This window comes from Melozone crissalis, unplaced genomic scaffold, assembly GCF_028551555.1.
Source record: "Melozone crissalis strain CALT ecotype California unplaced genomic scaffold, PUWL_Pcris_2 ptg000008l_1, whole genome shotgun sequence".
In the NCBI taxonomy this organism is placed as follows: domain Eukaryota; kingdom Metazoa; phylum Chordata; class Aves; order Passeriformes; family Passerellidae; genus Melozone; species Melozone crissalis.
This window is the reverse complement of record NW_026535786.1, coordinates 12,190,578-12,215,429: the sequence shown is the minus strand read 5'-3', so window position 1 is coordinate 12,215,429 and position 24,852 is coordinate 12,190,578. Positions and strand designations below refer to the sequence as shown.

General features: G+C 40.8%; 1 protein-coding gene across 2 annotated transcripts in view; it reads right to left on the bottom strand.

Moving 5' to 3' along the window:
* Window positions 1-8,877: 8,877 nt before the first annotated feature.
* The window catches only part of EPHB6 (EPH receptor B6), a 66,419-nt gene continuing 50,444 nt past the window's right edge, over window positions 8,878-24,852 (bottom strand). For both annotated transcript variants that reach the window (XM_054269802.1, XM_054269801.1), the window contains exons 7-17: window positions 20,477-20,601; window positions 19,288-19,450; window positions 18,406-18,520; window positions 15,604-15,659; window positions 15,373-15,492; window positions 14,724-14,971; window positions 13,612-13,827; window positions 12,425-12,574; window positions 12,083-12,276; window positions 10,683-10,838; window positions 8,878-9,644 (exon numbers count right to left, since the gene is read on the bottom strand). In XM_054269802.1, the coding sequence (XP_054125777.1) occupies window positions 9,536-9,644; window positions 10,683-10,838; window positions 12,083-12,276; window positions 12,425-12,574; window positions 13,612-13,827; window positions 14,724-14,971; window positions 15,373-15,492; window positions 15,604-15,659; window positions 18,406-18,520; window positions 19,288-19,450; window positions 20,477-20,601 (1,652 nt within the window). In that variant the 3' untranslated portion in view covers window positions 8,878-9,535. The remainder of the gene's footprint in view (window positions 9,645-10,682; window positions 10,839-12,082; window positions 12,277-12,424; window positions 12,575-13,611; window positions 13,828-14,723; window positions 14,972-15,372; window positions 15,493-15,603; window positions 15,660-18,405; window positions 18,521-19,287; window positions 19,451-20,476; window positions 20,602-24,852) is intronic.

Sequence of the window (24,852 nt, the reverse complement as noted above, 5' to 3'; positions counted from 1 at the left end):
GATAAGCAAAAGTGTGTGCTGAGTATCAGGAAATATTTGTGATAGTATGGAAGTGGGGATATTAAACATTAGGCACTTAGCAGACAAATTCCTGCTCACTTTAAATTAGAGTAGATAAAGAATTATTATTAATATGTTAACACTCAGTAAGTCTCTCTCTTGACACAAAACATCTGTCTATGATAAAAAAAACTCTCTTTGAAATACTGAAACACCTCTGCTGCCAGGATTTGGCAAGGCAGAGATGGAAGATCAGCATAGTGCCTTGTTGCAGGAGAGAATAATCTTTTCATTATACTGTTAATCTGAATCACACCTGAAGAGCAGAAAATCTCTGCAGGACAGGTGGAAAAGAATGCAAATCCAAACCAATTTTTTGTATTTCCATATTTCATTTTTGTTTTCATTTTTACAAATTCTGTAGCTTGCTTGTTGTATGGCCCCTTCCTAGAATGCTGAGTTTTCCCCTTAAGATACTACTGGGCTGAATTGTCATTTGATACAAACTGGAATAATGCAATAAATGCCAGTATTTAATTTATGATAGTCAACCAGCTGACCACTGTATTTAGTAACTGTCAATGCCACCAACTGTGAGTGTAAGGAAATAAGAGAAGAAATTTGCCATTACTTTTATACAGACACTTCAATTAATTTTTAAGCCAAACATCTGTGTGGTGTATACATGTATACACCTGTGGTGTGCACAGAAATATGTGTACTTTGTTCTTATACATGACTGTACTATGTGTGTATTGCATTTTTGCTTCCATCTCTTTCCTGGAAACTTCAAAATCTTCTCCTACTGAAACTAACATCGTAGATCTTTCCATCCCATTGATTTTTCAGTATTCTGCTTTAAAACTGTTACTGGTCCATTGTCTAAATTCCAGTTGAGAAAGCATGAAAAGTTCCAAGAGGGTCACTTATCTCTTCATGTAGATACTTAATAAAAGCAACTTTTCAGAGAGTTAGACATTTTTCAAATCAAATCTTCTACAGATGGTGGTCTAATCTTACTCTTGATTACTTCACTGTAAATATAGTGACATTTCATTGAAGTAAAGGCATCTCAAGTGAACTACTTTTATGAGGAAAAAAATTCTGTGTAAATAGAGCCATTATGAGGCTGATGAACTCCTTTACATCCCACTCACACTATAAAATAAGATTGAAGTGGGACGTAAGCCTTGCACTGTGCATGATGAACTTCTCTTGCATGATGAATGCCAAGTAGGAGCATCCACTCAGGTTCTGCCCTGCTAATAGAGACCATGAGTAAGAGCTCATTAACAGGAGATTATAAACAGGAGTGGTGATTAATATAAACAATTCCTTTCCCCTTTTGTTTGCCCTTTCTAATGTTTGCAAATAATTATTTTGTTATGCTTCCACTTGTATTTCATTATATGAATAGTTCTTTCTCTCCATCCCACAAAATCAAGGAGATATTTTTCTTTTAATTCCCACACTAAAATGAAGTGCTGAAAACAAACCCCCCTGTTATAAATCATGCCTCTGGCTGCATGGCTTTGCAGAAGTGAGCCTGGGGATACTGGTGGTCCACAGGTTGAACATGAGCGAAACAATATATCCTTGACACCAAGAAGGATAATCCTGGGCTGCATTAAACAGAATGCTTCCACCAGACCAAGAGAGGTGATCATTCTCCTCGGCTCAGCTCTGGTGAGGCACCACCTGGAGTCCTGCATCCAGATCTGGGCTTCCAAGTTAAGAGAGACACGTAGCTGCCACACAGAGCCCAACAAAAGGCCACTAAGACAGTTTAGGGAGTGGAGTTTCTCTCCTGTGAGGGGAGGCAGGGAGACCTGGGACTGTCCAACATGTACAGAAGTCTGAAGGGAGTGTTTGAAAAAGGCAGATCTGGACAGGCTCGTTCAGTGGTGTCCAGTGATAGGAAAAAAAAGCAATCAGCATGAAGGACAGCATGTTCCATCAGGAAATGTATTTTACTGGGAGGGTGATAAAGCACAGGAGCAGGTTGCCTGGAGATGTTGTAAAATCTAAATTTGCTGCATTTTCAGTCATTCTGAGGCTCTAAGCCCAAAGATGTTTCTTACTTTAAAATTCTTCAAGGGTTTGCTTGTTTGTGTCTTATGTATTTTCTCAGTCTGTAAGTTCTTATTCCCTTCATCTTCTCCTCTAAAGAACATAAATCTTTCATTTGCTGTGTCTTTACTCTCTGCTATGACTTAATTCTTGTCAAAATAATTTTCTTTCTCTTTCAGCCAATCCCCTCTAGATTCCTTTACTCTTTTTGCCTTCAGCAAATAATTCTGGAATGTTGTTGTGGGAATTTCAAATGAAGTGGTGGTGTGTAAATGGAGACATTTGTTGACACAGAGCTCTCCCTCTGGATCATTTGAATGGTATTTTTCAACCTCATGGTGAAAAATATTCAGTCTTAGGCACTGGTACACTACAAACTTGAAGAAAATGAAATTAGTTCTCTAGTTTACATTAATGGACTAGGCATAAACCTATACTTCTTTTTTACCTATGTCACCATCAAAGCAGATGATTAAACAAGACAGAGAAGATCCAGGAATGGATCCTTGACCTGACTTGGTAAGCCAAAAAATGAAAAAGCAGGGGAGATTGATGACTAGGACATCATGGATACAGTTGCTTAAGAACTTAAGAGTAGTTCAGTATTGTGGGATCTTGACTATGATGGATCAATTTGAAGAGAGGACTGGAAGGGGTGCATGTTATTTTTTATATCTATCATCAGCTTAAAAGACTTGGTAATTCACCTGCTCCATTCCTCTGTGAATGGCATCACAGATCCCAAGTGATGTATGGACAACCATCGGGTTGCTATGATGAAACACACACATCACAGCCCTGTGCAACCCAATAGCACAGTCAGTTTCATAACAAATGACAGGAGAATTTTACAGCATGGCCATCCAGATCCACTAAAAGATTTCAACACCTGAATGCCTGAGCCTGTGACCCATAGTTGCTCCAGCAAATCTATTTTGGTTTCAGAGAGGATGTAGTTTAAGAATTTCTTGACTGAGTTATTTTAGATCCTAGGATACTGCTGTAATGCTTACCCATAAGATCACATATATGTGACTTAGACATTATCTCATCTAGCTTGGCCCTGGCTGTATGTTGTAGGGGACCTATCTGATAGGTATTCTCTCAAAGCAGAAATGGAAAAAAGTGACAGGATACAAACCAGCAGTCATGAACCAACATTTGGCAGGTGAGGTGGTAAAGCCTATCTTTGATAGGGCCATTAGAGATTCAAAAGGTCTGGATCATTTTAATTTTTAGACATTTTGTGTTTGTAAATTCCTGGTTGTAATTAAAAAATGCTGTAACAATATGGCCCAAGATTTGTAACTTTTCTGACCTTGGAGTTTCACCAAATTTGAGTCACAGGTTCATTCCTTATTGTATTTAAGAAGGGCTTACAACCCAGGAACAGCTAGATGCTGGATTTTCTAATGAGGTGCTGAACAAGCAAGGGAAAACTGAGTCTATGGAGGAAGTGGCAGACACTGATATATTTTCCTTAATTCAGGCAGTTCTTACAAATACGTACTTTGAGATTTGGATAGCAAAGTTCCCATACAATTGATCTTAGGTAGTCCAGACTTGACTTATGGATAATTTTATGGTCTGTTAGATTGAAATACTGATTAAAAACTGCTTAGCATTGTAAAATGCCAATACAAAGATCTATTTTTTTTTAAACTCTCCTCTAAGAGTAGCGCTTGACAGCTGAGAAAAGGGTGCACTTTCTATCTATATAGAACGGGTTTCCTAAAAAAACATTTACGTCAGAAGGATCAGAGTGCCCTGATTGAGTCAAAGAACTCAGTTGTGAAAGGCTTACTGTGATCTGTGAGTGAACAAGCAGCAAGCAGTCAGTGTGAGAGGCTGGTTTCCTGTCCATGGAGAGTATTAGTGAGACTGGTTCTGTCTGTTCTTGATATTCTCTTCTTAGAAAGGAAGGCAGAAGATGAGATGAAGAAGAGAACCGTAACAAGGATGGGAGGACCAAACAAGATGTGTGACAGGGAAGGAGACAAGTAAATATTTCCTTTTTTAAGAATATAAAGAAGTGAGTATGTGACCCAAGGATGGTGGAAAAGGCAGAAGTATCAGATTACAAACAGCTCTTTATCCAAATTGGCTAGTAAACAAAAAGTGCCAGGGAATCTGCAATTAAAAATTATCACAGCCATGTGAAAAAATCAGTCCAAGATATCTTTTAGAATCATTATTCCTGACTTAACCAAGATTAGATGCCTTTCTAGCAAAAACTCTTCAGTCAAAAGTAAGTTAAACTCAACAGTGGGTCAAGAGGTGAAGTATACTGGGTAAAGATCAATGTTCCTTCTTCTACCTTAATAGTAGAGACAGTTAGGCATATAATAATTACTGTCTCTTCTAGCAGAACAACATAAATAGATCTATTTTTAAATAGCTTATTTCAGATAGTGCCTTCTCATTCTTATCTGTCCAACTAGATGACTTCTCTGAAAAACTCTGATTTTTTATTTTTAATGTCCTGTTCAATTGAAGAGTTAGTAGGGTTCAAAGAAGATAAGAGTCTGATCTCAGCAACAGAATTGCTTGTAAATGATCCATCTGCTCCAGCTGTTCAAAAGCATAGGCAGTAGTAGGTTTGGCTAAAAGTGTCCAAAATGCGATGAGATGTAACTCAAATTCCAGTTGTAGCCAGCAGCCAGTTTCTAGTGTCATATAAACTGGAAAAAAATCCAACCTTACTTAGCATGGCCTGAATTTAAAGGAATAAGTTTTCAGAAGCAAACAGCTTTAGCACTGTCAGCTAAGCACACTTGGTCTTGTATAAGACACATAGGTAACAGGACAAACTATTAACGATTTGGGGCACAGATGTTAACCCACTGCACTCATACTTGTGACTTGCTCTTGCAGCACTTGAGTAAAAGACCACGTTACTCTGTTTGTTTGAGGAAAAGAGGTCATGGAAGAAACCAGAAGGAAATCTCAGAATGTTTTCATGAATCCGCATGTTTCAGCTGAGAGTATTTCAGGAAGAGAGTTTTCTCAACACCCAGGAAAGGGAAATGAAATAGCTAAGCTCCAGGCTTTTTGAGGGCAGTTCTGTGCTACAGCACACTGGGACACTTAAGCTCTGCATTTAAGCACACCAGGGGGAGTGATTCCTATTTGATGAGGTCCTAGTTACAGCTCCACAAGATCTGGAAGACACAGTGGCTTTTCATCAGCTCAGTGCAGCTCTTTCAATAACACTGAAATGGAACAGCTTTACACAAAGAACACAATGACCTTGAATGCCACAACAAAATGTAAATTCTGAGAGAGGTGCCATTTTTTCCATATAAAGAGTGAAGGATTAGACTAGCTTTTAGGTAAAGCAATGAGGTTTGCTCTTCTATGCTGTCTTTTAATGATATCCAAAGATTCGAATTTATGTGTGATCTGCAATCTTCCAGATGCCTGGTACTCATGAATAGTTGCTAATGCACATCACATGTGATCAGCTGATTGCATTGCCCCTCTAGCATTACCTGGTTTCAGGAAGATAATTTAGCACTTTTGTCCTGAACCTAAATCTACTGCTTAGCTGCATCTCTAGGTGTAGAAGGCATGAACTGCACATAGAAGACATGAATTCTTCATGAAAAAGAATCGTGTAGCCAGCTGATGAGAAAATGTGCCAAAAGCAGGATGGATTCAAGCTGGTTACCTTCATTTGGAATTGCCCTCAGGTCGACGTGTTGGCTGGAATCATGATCAAGGAAGATCCAGTGGCAGGGACAGTTGTACCCTTGTTTGTTTAGTAAAGCCAAGTTCCTTGGTGGAACTTGTTTCCCACCACACCCATAGGTTTCATTCAGCTTCATAACATATGAATTGTCTAGGACTAGCTACAGTAGCTTCTCTCTTTCTACACAGCCCTAGGTGCTGAATATGTTTGTGCTAAACAGACAGACTCTTTCAGCATTTCTCTCCACGGAGCAACCTGTGCTCTCTCAATTAGCCCTAGTACAGTGTTGTTGAAGCATGGACTAAGATTACACCCTTCAATTAAAAAAAACCAAACAAGCAAACAAGAAACCAGGGACTTCAGCCATTTCACCCGCACATGCATTGAAGCTACTTGGGCACAAAGCACAGAAAACACTGCGTAAGTTATACCGTCATTGAGCCTTTCCTTAAAATCATTTCAGGCATGGAAGAAAAAATCTTAGCTTACGTGCTTGTCTTTGAACACTCTGGTGAGCAGGGCCTGCTTCTGGCAGAAACATGCCATGGCTTAGTGAGGCAGGAGTGCACAGGCATGTAGCTCCTGGCAGAGAATTTCACTTGGCTGCCAAAAGCAGCATAGGTGGGAACTTGCTTGCCCGACGCGCTCTCTGGCAGCACAGAACATTAACTGACACCCTGGTGCAGATCCAATTATCTGTCTGGGAGGCTGTCCAGCAACAGACACCAAAAAGACAGGTTCAAGGAACCTCATCAAGAATAATTACAAAACAGCTTGCCTTAAGGTGAAGTTTCTTCCTGTTTCCAGACAGTGAAAAGTTGGTGCTCAAGCACAAAAGACATTCATCTTTGAAATATACTCTTCCTAGCTATAGGCATGACTCTTCTGAGCTTTCTTACAAATGCCTAGCACTCTTAAGAAGGTCTGTCCACTGATCCCTATGCATTTAGTTTATTCATTATTCTTGTACACTGCCTGTTGCAGAAATCTTATGGAGTGAAGGTGGGCAGTAACTTCCCCCACTGCTTCCTTGGCAAAACTGCGAGACATTTTCAGCACTGTTTCTCACTCTTCTGGTGAAGGGCAGATACTAGGTGCCTAGATGAGCCCACTGCTTTCCCTCCTCATTTTCATGTCTACCTGTTAGGATTGCAGGACATCCCAAATGACTGTGGAAACAGAATATAGAATTTCTGTTTTCAGATGATTGAGAAAAGTAAGATCATGCTTTTGCCCTGACTGCCCTTCCTCCATGTTTGCACACTTAAAGAGTGACATGATGGCAAATGACACAAGTTGCATTGCAACTTGAGAACCTTTCCATCCCAAACTGTGTAAGAGAATAACTGCCTGAAAACTGGGAACACACTGGGAATAAAGAGAATGGAGACACTTCTTACAGAAAATAGTTATCTATTTGCACTCAAATGTGATGCCAAGCCTGCTCCTTGTGCAGTTCTAAGTCTCATTGTTAACACAACAGAATTCAGGCAAGGCTCCCATTTAATTTCCTATCACATGAAGAGAGCAAGAAAATGTTTTTCTGCATGTAAGTTTCTACTAGGCTGAAAAGAGGCCATAGAATTCTATCTAGATTGCTAATCTCTCCAGTAATCCTGACCACTCAAGGCATGGAAAAGAAAGGCTGCCTAGTTTCCCCAAATGGCACACAAACTTCTAGAATATGCTCATATATGAAGATGCATACATGCACTGTTGTCCTCTGGTGAATATATATGGAAGGTGCTAGAGACCACAGATTCCCCTCAACATCTTGTGCTCAATATGCTTTCTGAAGAGGACAACACTTGTTCTGTCTCAGATGCCGTGGGTGGAGCTGACAGTCAGTCAGCATACATGTGACTGGATGTGTGAGTATTACAAGTTTCCAGAAACCCCTTAAAAAGCACAGACTGAGATTTTCTGGGTTGGACTCTAGACGGATGTGATTTGGGTTTTTTTTTAATCTTCACACCCTCTTTGTACTGTCATGAATGTTTTATTCATGTTTCCTTTTATTGTTTTTGTATTGATTTTTTTATATCTTGAAAATGTGCTGCTGTTCTCTCTCTTCAGCTAAAAAAATTAAAATAATGTTACTCTAATGCTGCAGCAAAGAGTCTGAACTGCACTGGCTATTCCAGTGCAACTATTCTGGAGCACCTCCCATCATATTATTGGACTTTTCAACCACTCTTAAATGTGACTTCTTGGTCTTCAGTTGTTAGGTTGACTGGAGGAATCTTTAAATCCATACAGGAGTAGTAGGTGAAGAAGTTGTGATATACTTGACAGCTAGAGAAATACATGAGGTTCATGTCTAGTCCTCAGATGAGCACAGATCACAACAGTTGGGGCTGTTTCCTCTCTAGACACACAGAGGGTATCATAACTGGGGTCTTGTTTACCTTGGCCATTTCCCTTCCTATGTGTTGATGAGGTAGACAAGCATGTAGTTTATGAGTTTTCCTCTCAAGTTCAACTTCATGGGGATAGATAGACAGATACAGCCCCAAAGCTCTGCTCCTTGAAGCAGAGTTTCCCATAAACAGGTAATAGTCTGCCTGAAGGGATACATAAACTCTGCCATTCTGGTCACTCTCATGTGCCTTGGGATCAACATTGTTGAATCCAAGAACACTGTTAGCCCTTTTTTAAGGACTGAAATGACTTATGGGACTGCTACTATTCCCTGATCACTCTTGACAAAACCTTGGAAAGAGTTTCACCTCACTCATTCCAACTGTCTTTTTGAAGTTGACTACTGCATGTCTGCATTTTCTTAAAAAAAAAAAAAATCAAACTGTCCCTAATGGCTAGGGTGAGAAAAAGAGGAAGTATTTTTCAGCAGCAAAGAGTTTCAGATTTTTGTCATTCTGCTTTTCATTGTATGGGGTTCAGAAGAAAGCAAAACCCAAGACCTGGGTACTCAGGATTTCCATGTATCACAGGTTATGCCTTTCCTCACAAGAATGGGCTTGTGAGAACCAGAACCTATTTGTTTCCCCCTTCACTTGCAGGTCTTGCAGGATGGATTCTAGGTATCACTGTTTATTCTCTTGCAGTCCCATAAATAGAGATGGGACTGTTCCTCACGTCAGCACAAAAGATTAGCAATTCCCATCATGGAGCAGACCCAAGAACTGCACACGAAATAGCACTGAATTTCGATTCTTTACTCTGAACCTGAGTACCAGGTGACATCTGTTTTTGCTTACCACATGCTGTGCACTAGCTGGAACTTCAGTTCCGAACTGAGCTGGCACACCAAGTGATAGCCTGATGCTCATCTCCATCTGAGGAATAATCTTTCACACCGCAATGGCACTCTTCTGAAAAGAAAAAGCTAATTTTTTGTTGCCTTTATTATGTCTTTGCAGCTTTGCTGGGCTCTCAGCCATAAATAAAGCCTGCGGATGACTTTGTAAAGTTGTCAGATACCTTTAGTTGGCAGACAATAGGCAACAGGTGCTTGTGATCTGTCCAAGCCATTATTTCATCTCCACCCTGTGTTATTACAACCTTCCCTCCCCAAACCCATTCCCAATGTATGACATCAGCCACATGTAATTGTCACCAGTCATTCAGTTCTGCTTTCAAATCACGGCCAGGCTTGGTTTTTGTTCATGGAACAGGACACGTGGTGTGCACTCTCTGGGTGCATTAAGTCTTCAAGTAGCATACTGACATCTTTTCCTTACATTGAAAATCGCTCTGAATTCCCCCAGGACCTTTCCAGAGTTTGAGACTAGTGGAATGAGGATGATGTAAACATCACACTTCAACTGGTTCAAGTTGATTCAAATGGACTCGCATGAGCTGTATGCTGTTTAGAATCTTCTTCTGGTGACCAACGAGGGTGATTCCAATACGCTGGATATCCCTGCGTAAAGGAACAGAGGACACAGAAGTTGTTAAAATGAACTGCTTGTTCTGAACAGTCTCAGTCCATTTTGCTGTAGATGCAAATAAATGTGGATGGATATGTGCGTGTGTCTATCTGTGTCTGAGAAACAGCTGACGAGGTTTCTGCTTTTGCTTGAAAAATGCGTGTGGGTGGAGGGGTTGTTGGCAGAACTTGGTAGGTACAAAAGGAAGCAGTGAAACAGGGCCACAAAAAAGAATCAGAGGGCTGATCTCGTACAGAAAAAAAGAGAGCTGAAGTTGTTCAGTCAGAAGAGAAGGCTCCAGAAAGAACTTTCTCAATCAATATATAAAGGGGTCTTAAAAGAAAGATGGAGAATTACTTCTTACTAGGTGCTGTAGTGACAGGACAAGGGGCAGAGGTTTGAAACCGTTGAAAGAGAACAGGTTTAGACTGGAAATAAGGAAGGGTGGTGGGACACAGAAACAGGTTGCCAGGAGAAGTTGTGGATGTCTCATCCCTGTAAACATTCAAGGTCAGGTTTGACAGTGCTGTGAGTAACATCATCTATTTAAATGTGTCCCTGCTTATGGCAGGGGTGTTGGACTAGAGGATCTTTAAAAGTCCCTTCCAACCCAAACCATTCTGTGATTCCAAGAATGTTCGTCTTCCTGGATCCTCTTTTTTACATAACACTTCAACACAGTATATGGTGTGGCTGGTTCTACACATCTGCTTAAAAGTGGTTGTTATTATCAGTGCTAGCTGCCATGAACACTCTGATATAAACAGGCTCTCTGCAACACTGACAATACATTTTCTGATGCACATTGGATCAGAATTGCTACTTGCAGATACAGGTTACAAATGTGTCACAGCATGGGTGCCGTCCAGAGACCCTAGTAATATGCAAGCAACAGTAGCTACTTTGCTTTGGCTTCCCTCTCCTTTTCCATGTGTATGTATTTTCCATATAGCAAATTTCTCAGACTGCTTTCACTTTCTGCATGGAAAACTTAGTGTCTGGTATCTGCTGTTCCCTGCTCTGTTACTTACTCGAGAGTCATGCGTGATATGACATCAAACGTAGCCAGACCGGCCTGGTCAAAATTCTCCTTGTAGCGACCCATCTTGATAGCATCCAACCACTCGTGGGCATTGCTAAGGGAAGGGAAATCTGGAGGACAGTTGCTCAGAAGAGGCTGAGATGGTCTGCAAAAGAGGCAGGTTCTAAAACCCAAGTTATCAGCATCAGCTGAGCACACTAGTAAAATAAGAATTATGAGAGGGAGATAATGCAGCTTCCAAAGAGGACAGAATGAAGAACAATAATATTTTTTCTTCATGCCCTGGCTCCTGAAGTCCCACCTTGATGTGCTGTTTTTAGACTTCCAGTGTCCCTTTTTCTGCCTGAAAACAATCAACCAACCCAAGAAATTGATTCTCCCTTCCCATTGCCTTTATTTTCTCAGACACATTCTCTTCTTCTTGCCCAAGATCCTTCCACATTTTCTTGGTCTAGACCTATTAGCTGGGCAATGAACTGCAGTGAGGAGGTTTCTGAAAGAGACCTTATATACCTTTTTACCTTTGTGACTAGGTTTCTCTCTCCTAAATGTTCTCTTTTGGTCAGATAGTGACCTATGACACAATGAGTGCATTATTTCAGCTCCAACACCCATCAGATAAAAGACTTGCACTAAAAGGCTGAAGAGATTACTGTTTACATATGGTATTTGCTCTTTTCCTCATCATCTGAACTTGTCCCAGAGCTTTAACACTCTTTAGGTGCTGCTTTTAGTAAACTGGGCATCACTAGATACTTTTCCCCTTCCCCAGCTGTGGAGTGCATTCCACTCATACAAGATTTATAACCACAGGGAAAACCCCTCCAGGCCAGCAGGATGTAATTTCGTCATCAGCCCAGCAGCCAACTAACCTTGGCACCATTTATCCCTCCAGAGGCTTCTTCTTTGCTGACCTCCTGCCTCGTGTTCCATCAGACCGCAAAATGCAGTTGGGAAAATATGGGATGTAAGCTGCAGTTCTAATTATTCCCACGTAGAGACTTCCTTCCCTCCATAGGCTAAGGTCTTCTTTTTCTTCATCATCTCTTGTGCTCACATAATATGGTGTGATCACAGAATATCTCATGCTGCTGCACCCAGATGTGTCCCTCCCTTCATTCCCTATGATCCCTCAGTCACTCAATCTCAGTGCAACTCATCGAGATTTTTCTCCTTGTCATATTCAGCACTCAGAGCTCCCCGTTAACTGAATCAGGATATACACTTCTTCCAACCTGCTTCCTCTCTTTTTTTCCACTTCCTGTTTGTTCCCAATCTCAAATGACCGGGTTAGGAAAAAAACGATATAGCCTGATTTCTGGCTTTCCTTTCCTCATGATGCCTACTGAGAGACAAGTCCTGTTATTTTGCATTAAATCTCCATCTCACCTGCTGGTCCCAGTGCCAACGGCTTTGAGGGCCGATGGCTTGCGAATCATTTTATCCAGGGCACTGACTATTTGCTCAAATTTGGGTCTCTGGACCCTCTCCTTCTGCCAGCAGTCAAGCATCAGCAGGTGCAAAACAGTTGGACAGTCTGGAGGTGGTGGCAAGCGATAGTCCTGGTCAATGGCATTAATTACCTGCAGGAAAAGAAGAACAAAGCTTTATCACAACTGGGAAAATAAAAAACAAAAGAGCTTCAATCATTCGGTGTGTGTGGCTTTCTTCTGCTTGAACTGATACAGGACAGGCAGGCAGAAGTAAATCCTCACCACTTCCAAAACTTACATCCTGATTGGACATGTCCCAGTAAGGCCTCTCACCGTAGGACATCACCTCCCACATGACAATGCCATAGCTCCAGACATCACTGGAGGAGGTGAACTTGCGGTACTGGATGGCTTCAGGGGCAGTCCAGCGGATGGGGATTTTGCAGCCCTGGCAAGCAGACAGAAAGCAACCAGAATGTATCGAGATAAGGACTGCTTGTGAAAAAAACATCACTGAAACAATCAGATGTTAGCAGCACAACACAGCCTGGAGCACGGAGTGACAGCTCCATTGATTTGGTCTTGGAAACATTGCTGGTTTTAATTCATACTATGTTCAAGGTTTCCACCTTGTTTTGCTGACAAGTATAAATGAAAAGAGAGAATCATGTCTCCATGATGCTACAAATCCCATGATTTTATACTTTCACAGCTTTACTTCGCAGCATTTGAAAGTGGCATATAGCAGAATCCTCCTGAGTCACAATCATTTGGAAATCTAAAACCATTTAAATAATGCCAAACTGCAGCACTTAGGGACAGATACACTGAGTAGCTATCATTAACTCATTTCCCTTTCCATCTTGACCTCTCTAACTGCAGGTATGACCTGTAAGATTAAATACCATTCAGGTGCTGGTTCTTCAAAATGCACAGATCTAAAAATTGTTCCACTTTTCAGTGACTGAATTCTTCATCCCCTTCTTTTTCAATCCACCTGCTATACTCCCACACTTTTTGTAGTATGTGTGACAGGTGTCACAACTTCATAGGCAATAAGCTCATTTGATGGTTGGTTGTAAGCCCATAAATACACTTAGGTCATTTATCTTTTCTGTAGGAAAAAGCCCAACTCTTTCTTCAAAGAGCGGCAGTACCGGATTGTAATCTCTCCTTCGGTCCTTTATCCTTCCTATAAAAAGCTAATGAAAGGGGGAAGATAATAGCTACATCAGGCTGTGAGGTTTGACCTGTTCACCATCAGGCCACAAAGAACAGCACCGAGACTTCACATGGCAGAGTGGCTCAGGTACTCAGTTATTTTTCATTTTTACTGCTTTAGAACAAATAGCCCACAAGACAGAAGGCTCTACTCCATGCTTCTCTATGGTCTTAAGACGGAATTAAGAGGGTACACCAAACCAAGGAGGAACACAGGAAAAATTCTGTCAGCACCACACAACTCCCACCACAGCAGTGACTCACCAGACCCCCCGTGTAGGTGGGATTGGAAGCATCATCCTCCAGGAAGCGGGACAACCCAAAGTCTGACACCTTACACACCAGGTTACTGTTGACCAGGATGTTTCGTGCTGCCAGGTCACGATGCACGTAGTTCATGTCTGACAGGTAGCGCATGCCGGCTGCAATCCCCCGCAGCATTCCCACCAGCTGCAGCACACTGAACTGCCCTTCCTTCTGCTGCAAGGCACGAGGCAAACACAGGCTCTCATGGCCACACAACATCAAGCCAACAGGGGAGAGCAACAAAGAGCAAGGTAACAATGTGGATGTATGAAATTAGAGAACACGCAATCTTAATTTCAGCCCAAATCTGCAGGTTCAAGGACAACACATAACAAAGGAGGGTGGGCTTAAAGCAATGAACCTCAAATAAAATCAGACATTGGTGAATGAACTTTTCCTGAAGACAAACCTCCTCTTTGGGCCACATCCCCCTTTAGCATCCTACACCTAACCTCACTAAGATGGCTAAATCAATGTGTGCAGACAAATCTGCTTGTACTAAGATCTTCACAATGGCCTCTATGCAGCTCTACTCAATGTGCTATTCAAATGGTACCTGCCAAAGCATTTCTGGCTGAATGAACACATGAATCAATAAAAAGGAGAACTGAAGCAGCTATACTACATAGATTGTCCACATTTGTGCTTCATTACTAGAAAACTTGAAATCCAAAAATAACTGCAAGTTTCATTACTTCATCACAATGTTAAAACTAGAAAATATTCTGTGAAATAAAGTCTGAAAAATGTTATTACAAAGGAAAAATTTGGAACATGTACATAAGCAACTGAAAGGGTGTGTACAAAGATTTGGCACTGTTTACATTAATTACTGAAGAAGTCTGAAATACTGAAATTTTATATGCTTGTTGAGCCCTTGGAGTATTTTCACCATGTTGTCCTGAAAGCACTTACTGTGGCTATTTGCTATAATTTCTATTGCACCTGAAGAGGGCAACTGAGGACTTAGGGAGACAGGGGTGAAGAAGAAGGACAGGCAAAATTATCGGGTCTGAGACTGGCACACAGCAAGATGAAGAGGTTAGTGGTTGTGGGAGACTCTGTGGTACCCTGAGAAAGGAATCCAGTGATCCGTTCTCCATGAACTCTGTGACAATCATGACTGGTCGGCTCTTGGTGACCACCCCCTCCAGGTGGATGACATTGGGATGCTCAAACTGCCCCATGATGCTGGCCTCGCTCAGGAACTCCCGCCGCTGCTCCTCTGTGTAACCTGACTTCAAGGTCTTAATAGCTACCATGTATTCACGCTTCCCTGGGTGTTTCAGGCGCCCAAAGCACACCTCTCCAAACTCTCCTGTCAGGGAGGGAAGAAACACACCTCAAGTAAGGAAACACAGCAATGGATTTTATTCAGATGTACTAAAGCATTCTACTATGGATGACTTTGGGCAATGCATACAAATGAGGTTATGGGGCTCTTTAGATTAAGGCAAAATTTTTGGTGAAGGTTGGAGACTACTGCATCTTTGGTGTTCAAATGAGGAGTTTTGAGTCTTCAAAGGGTGTTTTAAATTTGGCTTTGAGCCAGCATCTAAGAGTTAGTAGGTTAAAATGAATTTTGGTAAAAATGAAGATTTAGATATCCTGAGACACTTGATGTACCACGGATCCATGGGTCCACTTCAGGCCAGTACTGTGCCAGGACTCAAGGTGAACAAGAAGGCACTTCAAACACTCTGCAGATTCTCACACTACCTGATCCAATGACCTCCTCAATCTTGATGAGGGACACATCAATCTCCTTGGCAAATTCTCGAATGGCTTCATTGGGATCTTCGTAGGTTGAAGGATCAATGTAGTACTTCACTCCAAGTCCTGCAGTGGGGGAAACAGCCCAAAACATCACCAGGATCAAACCCTGAGACACACAGGTATTAATGAGTCCTAAAAGGAGACAGGCCCTTGCCATCTGTTGCTCACACTTACCTCGTGCACCGATGTACTGCTGCAGGCGGTCTGTGTATGGGGTCTCTCGCCTTTTACTGCAGGACACAAAGGAAAGGAAAGTCAAAACACACACAAGAGTCTCTCATCAGATGCTGGGGTAGGCTTCTCAGTGCAAGGCTCAGAGAATCCTTCACATTAGGGGTAGAAGATGGATGTTAAGATCCTGCCCATCTCCTGGTAACCAGTGCATGCTTGTTTTCTATGTGGTGGCTTTTACACCACTGTTGCACCCCCACATTAGAAATGACAAATGATAGGGCTTTCAACACTATCCTGAAAAAGAATATTACAGTTTAACTTTACTGCCTTGGAAGTTTTATTGCTATTCAGGCTAAATTTGCATTTTAATTTAATTTAATTACAACAAATTATTCTTCTCAATTATAATGTATGCCTTCTTCTGTGATGCCTTTTAAGTTCTTCAAAAACATTCTAAGAGCCATTTACTCTATGTATAGATCTCCCCCAATTATTTTTCCTCCTGGCTTTGTTTAACAGCATTTACTTTGGCCATTCTATTCATAAGTATGGTACCCAAACAAACCACACAGACCCAAACAGATGGAAATCTGTTCCTTGATGTGACTTTTGCATGTGCAGGTCAAAACAGGTATGGTCTTTATTATTGTAGGTTTATTGCATATATGCATCTAATTTCCAGTAAGCACAGATCCTTCTCAGCACAGGCATTTCTCAGATTTCATTTTCCTTCTGAATGTGTATGATTCAATCATTTATTTCCCACAAAAATCTAATTATTTTACAAGTTTCATTCTATTCTTTGTTTGCACTAAATCTATTTGCCAGTTTCAAGCTACTTCCTTTGTTCCAAGCAGTTCTCATTAAAAAAAAAAAAAAAAGTACGTTTCATGCTAGTTTCCAATCATCCTATTAATTAGACCAGACTGCAAATCAAACTCTACAGTATCCTGCAGTATCCCTGCTGTCTGCATGGATTTGTGTCAACTCATGTTTTGCTGTTTCAGCATGAGACCTTTTAGCTGCTGATTCAATTAGCATTTGAAGGCAAAGTATCATGAAACATTATGTTACTTTTCTTTATGAACATAAGTAATTCTGACATTCTAACAGCTAACTGTATTATTCTTACTTGTCAGACTTATCTCTTTAAATTCTGCTTTCAAATCCACAGACAGTTTTAACGTCAAAATTTTTTCTCTTGTGCAAAGAAATCAGCTTTGCTGGGAGCCTATACCTAAGAGCTCTAATTATGCTGTTGAACCTGAAAGTCAGGTCTACAATAATGTTTTTTATAGATTATCTAACAAAATAATTGTTTTCCATATAAAAAGACAACAAAGCAATTAGCTAAAATAGATGTTTCACAGTGCATATTGCCTGAAAAATGTGTACCAACAATTTACAAAAACAAGTTAAAGTCTTAGCATTTGACTCTACATATGTTCAACCTTTTAAGGAACTACTCATTTCATCTGGTGTTCCTCATTTTCTGCATCTTCAAACTTTTCTTATCAAGGACAAATTTAAAATAGAAATTTGGTATCTCCCCTTTTTCTGAAAAGCTGTCTATTAACTGTACATAATTTTTTAAGTATAAATGAATGTATTTTTTATGATGTTTCCTCATATGTATATTTACAAGTGCCATTAATGTCTTTCCCCAACACAGTTTTGGTAATATTAACTGATTCTGGGTTTGGTTTATTTTTTTAGAAAAATATATGCTTTATTGAGTTGTGCACATAATATCACATTTCCAGCTAGAACAAAAAATTGTATTTTTAACAGTTCAAAGCAACAAAAGGAGGCAACATTTAAAATATAACAATAAGTGATAATTCTTTTCTTTCCAGAAAGAAAAATATTAAAAGAGAATATACAAAAGAGAAGAAAACAAATCTAGAAAAGGGAAGAGAACAAAAAAGAAATCACTAAAACTAGACGTCACTTTCTAAAGTTAAGTAGTTTATACATTTTTTTTTTAGGTCAGCAGAAAAAGCTAAAAAGTCCCTCTTGTGCAGAGGCACAGTAGAGCAGAGACACAGAAATCCATTACTGACAATCTAGGGGATTAAGTTCAAACCACAGTAAATTCAAGGAGCGGGTAATGACTGTTTCTTTTCTCCAAATAACAAAACCCCCATTGTTTACTTTTGTACCTCTATAAAAATAGCAACCCTCACCTTTTTCTCTTTAAAATTTCTGTCCTTTTTCTTTTTTTTTTTCTGTAACAGATTATCTCGACAATCTTTTATATGCCCTTTATTCTTTTCAAAATGGAAAGTGGTATTTGCTTTCTTTAACCTGTATTTTATGAGCTAGTGTTCCATGGAACCATTGGGGTTGAATAGATTTTATTCTTCAGCAAATGAGCCCTTGTGTTTTGGTCCTTGGTGAAAGGGTATTTATCACCTTCTAAATAATTGGATATGCATACTTATTCCACCAGTCCTTCTCCACTACATTGTTTCATTCTACACTTGCTTGCCTAAATTGCAATTTACAGTCCCTCCTTCCCAGCGATGCATTTAAGTACCTTCTGAGTAACAGCTTTGAAATGCTTTCCTTGTGTTCATATTGCTAACTAGCCAAATATCAGCTAAGTACATGAGTGGTTTACCAAAGGAGAGGCTCCTCAGATAGGAGTAATGGGGCAGGATCTTTCCTTAATTAGAGAATGGCATCTCAAGGGCATCTGGATAAATGCAGATCAGGCTGTTTCCCTTGGGACGGGGTTATGTTGCAGGGATAAGGAAGTTCCACTGTCTGAAGTGCACATGAGCAGGTCAAGGAATTCACCTCTTGAAGATGATGGCAAGGATGGCAATGGCAGCAATTACCAAGAAGGCCAGACCCCCGAGCGCTGAGCCCACGATCAGCGGCAGTCGGTCCTGCACCATCTCTGAGCGCTCCCCTGCCAAGGAAGACACACACACATGGATGCAGAGGACAGGAACTGTGCAGCTTCCCTTCTGCTCACAGAGATCTCTCCCATAATTCCAGCCCTACCAGCCGTTGCTCCCCAGTCACTGTGGTTCTCCAGCACCTTCTTTCCTACATCTGAAAAGCCAGTGTTCCCTCTAAATCCACTTCCTCTCTCTTCCCTGGTCCACTGACAGCTGACAAGCCACTAAAGAACAGGTTAGCTCTACACCTGGGCTGTATCCCACTGTCCCCTATTAATGTAGCTTGCCAATACCTTTGATCCATACCAAAAGGATGGTGATCCTGCTGGAAGGCAAGCTCCCGCACATATACCTGTGTCCAATCTACCTTTGTGTCCTCTGTCCCACCTGTCTTTTAGACATTCTCAGAGTTTTCAGCTGTAAGATGTCCCCATGACAGCTGAGGGCCAAACTACAGCAGTATATAGTGCTATGTACTGCCACATCTCCCTAAAGAGATTTTTACTGGCACACTGCTCCTGCTGGTGAGAAGCACAGAGGCAACAAAGAGCAGGGCTGGGGAGTATGGCAGTAGCATAAACAATACCCTCTGACAACATGAAGCTTCTCTAAGTGAACAAATCTACATATCCAAATTATTATAAACAGAAATACAAGTTGAGTAGGAGTGTCTGGTAGCAGTCCTCCAGGGGATAAGCCAATACACTCCAGGGACACAGGCAAGTGGAAGGTGATCATGTGCAGACCTGAAATGGCACAAAAAGGCAGCACTTACCTCCTGTTAAAGTCTGGAAATACATCTTCCCACTGTAAGAGCCGTAGCCGACTGCTGTCCTAGCGCGCACTTGGAAGGCATAGATCTTCCCTGGGCTCAGACTTGATATCGTGGCCATGTTGGTCTCACTAGTTAAGGTCAAGGAATTATCCTCATCTTCTGCCTGTGAATGTCAATGACCAAAAAGGAATGTGAAACTTCTGCCTACACTGCTCACTCTCCTCATCAAGGCATGACAGTTTCCATGTCAACCCAATATTCTTTGAACCTTTACAGAGCCTCCCAACAACAGCTGCTATTCCAGACCTTACTTCCTCTCACACTACTCATTCCTCACTGCTGCTTTTCATTCCCCCAGGCCTGGGCTTCCCACAAAGCTCTGCTAAAGACTCTCAATCTAAACAAAAATGAAAGACAAAACTTTGTCCCATGGTTCACTTTCTATAAACTCCAAACTCGTGTACTCTCCCAGGAGAATTCAGAGCAAGAACACATGTAAAGCTGTATCCCGGAAGCTGCTAGACACGTTATCACAAATAGCAGTTCTTTTTGCCACTAAAAAATAGTAGCCCTGCAAAATCGTGCAGAAGTATTTCTTTGAAAGACTAGTAATATGGAATGGGAGTTTGTCGGAACAGCCCCACATATCTCTTCCCCTCAAGTCAGATGGATTAGGAGTCACAAGACATGAGAATGGAGGATAAATTTGTATTTGCCACCCTGTAATTCCAGCACACAAAGAGGTATTTGCCACTTAGCGAATGAAAGAGGGCATTTCTTCTCATAAAATTTCTTAGAGATGTCTGTCCAGGCATAAATGAGGACACAGGACTTCTCTTCATAAATGAATGACAGATTTGCAGTGAATTCAATTCCAGAAAATATATTTAGAAACTTCAGCTCCTTCCACTGTTATCAGTGTCAGCTGATACTAAACTTAACGTTAGCTGCAGCTTTTAAGCTTAAACAAGCACCTTCTTTTTTCTTAAAATCTGTCTTGTCCCTAGATGTTTCCAAGACTGGGAAATGCAGATGGACTGATGCCAGAAGACATGTATATCACAAACTTCTGGTATTGCTAAAGTTTGTTCCTTCCTCATAACTGAAACTTTTTTTTTCCCACCTTGTTCATTCTGATGCAGGGGTGCATCACCCAGACAGAAAGTGCTCAGTGTTCCTTTTTGCTCACCTTGTCAAAGTAGCGTAGCTGGTAATCCAGGATGACCCCATTGGGCTGGTCTGGCTGAGGCCACGACAGTGTGATGCTGTTGGTAGTACGACTCACCTGATGCATCATAGGCACAGCAGAGGGGACTGGAACAAAAGACAAAATGGAGAGATTGCAAAGGGATAAGCTTAAAAATGAACTGTATTTGAACAGTCCTTAGGATGAGTTATTAAGTTAGGCCAGCTCTTCCCTTAATTTTCCTTAATTTGCATTATGAAATACTTTGTAAAATAACCAGAAGAAATCCAGGCACAATATTACTCCGCTGGGGGATACAGTCATTGGCAACTCAGACTGAAAGAAAGTGAAGAAATCCACATCCAACTGATTATGCAGCACAGGAGTTAAGAAATTATCTATATATTAGCTGGAATATAATTCTGATCTTCAAATGTGCAATTTTTATGTGAAAGATGAGAAGGTGCTCCATGCCACTGCCTTAAGATCACGCCTGGACAAAGAATACAACAGTGGTCAAAACAAATGCAGAGCACATTACTTCTCTTCTGCTCCTCCCCCAGACTGTAATTATTTTCCTGGGGGAAAAAAATCAAGTATAGGCTACCAGAGTAATGGAGGCCTTGTATATGAAACATGCACATATACATGTTTCATATACATAAATGGGAAATCTAAAGAATGGAAATCCACTTCTACCAAAACCATCCATGAACCCATCTGCACACACATGCACACTCTCTAGGTTCATACAAAAGCTAAGAGTGTATGAGTTTCATCTTGGGAAGAGATTTCCAAGCAAAAATTTCAGGACAATTTCAGATGATCCACCTGTTTTTCCACAAAGCTCTTCTCAAGTTTTGCTTTCTCTCTGCAAAGAAAATGTCACGCTGCCAAGAAACCTACAGGTAAGCAGCCTGGATATCCTCATTTTCCTAATGGATGCAACATTTTCAGCAACATTTAAATTTTCCAGAAAAAGCATGCCAATGAAAAGTTGCCACCAAATCCCACTGGTTTTAGAAAATAGACATAAACTTCCTTGATGTGAAGAATGAAGCAGAGACATTTGGCAAATGATCAAAACCTGCAGAATAGCATTTTCTTCCCTCATTAATTGTGAAAAAGATAAAAAGATTGTTTTTAATAACAAGATAAAATTATTCTGAAAAGCATATTTCAGATGGGCTTCAAACAGCTCAGGCAAGTGGGAACTAAGTTAAAAATGTAAATGAAACAAAATAAGAGTCTAAGCAATAAAATACTTTCACTCCTTGTTACTCCTTTTACTTTTTACCATTGCTCGTCCTTCAAACAAGATTACACAACAACCTCACCTGCCAATGGGAATGTTGTGACAAGAATGGAAGAGAGCGACAATTAACCAAGACCGTATGTAGCATTTAAAATGCAAATGAATAACACTGTATTGAAATGTCAGGAGGTAACTGGTCACCTAACATCTGACCAAGATAGATTCTGCTACATTTAATGTTCCAAAAGTTTAACTCTCTTCCACTGAGACACAAAGCAAACACACAGGAGAGGTGCAAACCTAAATGCAGAGCTACATTGCCAGGGAACAGTCTACTTCCTTCTACGATTTTACAGAATGATCAGAATTAAATCTCCCCACAATTCCTCTCCTGCCCAGCTCTAAAAGTTATTCTTCTCTTGCTTCTCATTTCTCCCCGATCCCCAATTTTTCCCCTACCTGGAAGAATTAATCAACAAAGAAATAACAAAAACATCACTCAAGTGTATGTCTTGGCCATGTGTCACAGCATTCTAGAAAGCTCCTATTATCCAGATATGTCCATCACTTAGGGTAATCAGATGGTGGCAGGGGGGAGGCAACCAGGATACTGCAGTCTATTGTATTAAAAACAGTAATTTTAGTGATTTGCACCTAATAAGCAGACACTACTTAGAGCAAAAGCCATTAAAAACACTCAGAAATAAAATCAGCTATGAATCACTGCAAGGCAGATTGTCTTTAATCTGTCTCTCTGAGACATAGTTTAGATTTTGATACATGTGTGCCTGTCTTTTAAGGACCTAAAAAATTATGAAACGCTGACCAGGGAGCTCTTCCATCACTTGAATGAAAAGAGATAGCAAGATTTCTCTTTTGAAAGCTTCCTACTAAGATGGTTTGAATATCAATGCTAAGGTGATGTGCAAGGCAAACATAATTGTTGGTGGAGTAAGTACATATTTCCTGTCAGAGGTTATTCTCTGAGTGTTAATACATTAGGAAATATAAAGTTCAAGATTTTATGTCTATAGACATTCAAAATTCCACAGAAGTGCTAGGTGAGTATCTTCCCTTGTTTCCATGACAACTTTTAAAAATGTTTATAACAGTACTTTGCTTTCAAAACTTTCTTTTGTATACACAAATGTGTCCAGGTCTATATTGATTTGTCAGTTTTATTCTTTGCTTTTTACATGAGGTTTACAGACATAGACATGTTAGGTCCCTGTCTAATGGCAGCTGAAATCACAGTGTCTGATTCAATCCAATCTGGACAGTTGGACTAGATGACCACTACAGGTTCATTTCCAACGATTCTATTCTATTCTATTCTATTCTATTCTATTCTATTCTATTCTATTCTAAGCAAAAATATGCTATGAGATCAGATCTTTAATTAAGACTGAAAAAGCAGTTCTCATTGTATGCAATTTAAATAATAGCAAATGTATGGAAAATTCTTGCCCACATAAACCCAGCTAAGCTGCAAAGAAATCCAAACACCTGTTAAGTACAACTCCCAGTTTCTATATTTTGTGGGCTGTCAGTTGCAGGACAAATTTTTTCCTGGCAGCAGACATGTGCCTGCAAGACTAAAAATCTATCTCAATCAACAGACAGGTAAGTTAGGAATGTGAAGGAAGTGCAGACTCATCTAACAACACATGACAATCCCCACTTCTGCAGAGAACAGCCAAGTGCCATTCTCAGCAGACCATGAGCATTTCTGGCATGTGACATTCAGCCCATATTACACTCCATGAAGATACTTAGAGCCAATGTGACCCCTTTGTGGTTCTGCCTGGAGGAGTCCCATGGGATAATGCCCTGGAGGGAAGAGTGGCTCAAAAAAGATAGTTCATGTGCAAGGATTACCTCTTCCAGGTGCAAAAGCACTTCATCCCAACAAGCACAAATTCAGGCAAAAAATGCCAACAGGCCTGCATGTTTGAACAAGGAGCTCCTACTTAAACTCAGACACAGAAAGGAAGTACACGGAGGGTGGAAGCACAGACAGGTAGCCTGAGAGGAACATAGAGGCACTGTCCAAACATGGAGACACATGGCTAGGAAAGCCAGAGCCCACCTGGAATCACATCTGGCTCTCTATGTCAAAAGCAAGAAGGGTTTCTCTTTAAGTACAGAGCTGGTTGTAGAAAGAGGGAAAATGTGGGGCCAGCTGCTGGGTGGTGCAGGGTCCTGGTGATCAGTCTTTATAAGCAAGTCTTGCCTTTAGGAACACCAGGTTGTGCAGACCTTGGGGAAGTCTGCAGCTGGGAAGATCTTCCTCATGCCAGATCAGGTGACTGAATATTTAGGCAAACTACTGCATTCCATGGTCCCTGATGGGATGCATCCTTTGGACTGATGTTATTTCGAGAGCACTCTTGATAACCTTAGAATCATCCTTGTGACTGTGAGAGGTGCCTGAGGCCTAGTGGAAAACAAATGTCACTCCTCTCCTCTATAAGGGAAGGACAGAGGATACAGGGACATGCAGGCAGCTAAGCCCCACCTTCATCCAAAGGAGTTGTTGAGTCTCCAACCTTGGTAATATTCAAAGGTGTTCTGGGTGTGGTCAGGGGAATTTGCTTGAGGTGACCCTGATGAGCAGACAGGTTGGAGAGTATGTTCTCCAGAGGTATCTTCCACACGTAGCCATTTTCTGATTCTGAGGAGTCCCTCATTTAGCAGTACTGACTGGATGCCCGTGGAGTACAAGAGGAGATCAGACACCTGGCTCATGGGTCATCACTCCACCAGCATTCAAACTAAATCCTGCCAAGACCTGTGTGTTACATCTGTGTTATTTATGTGTTTTCTTCCCCTTCCATCTTGTCCCACAATCTTCTGAAGTTATATGGTTTGATCAACCTCAGTTGGCCTCTAATGTTCACTAACATGTCTCTACAGTCTCTTACGGATATTTCACTTTTGTTACTTCTTCAGGTATCCTATTCTCCTCATATTCCAAGCAGATGACATGAAGCCCCTAGCTTTGTTTACAGCTTTGTCCAGTTTCCCAAACATCATCTTCTAGGAAGATCAGTCTGAATGCAGCATGGAAATTCCCTTCTTGATGTGTTTATTATCTTATCCTTATTTTGAAAATGCCCTACAT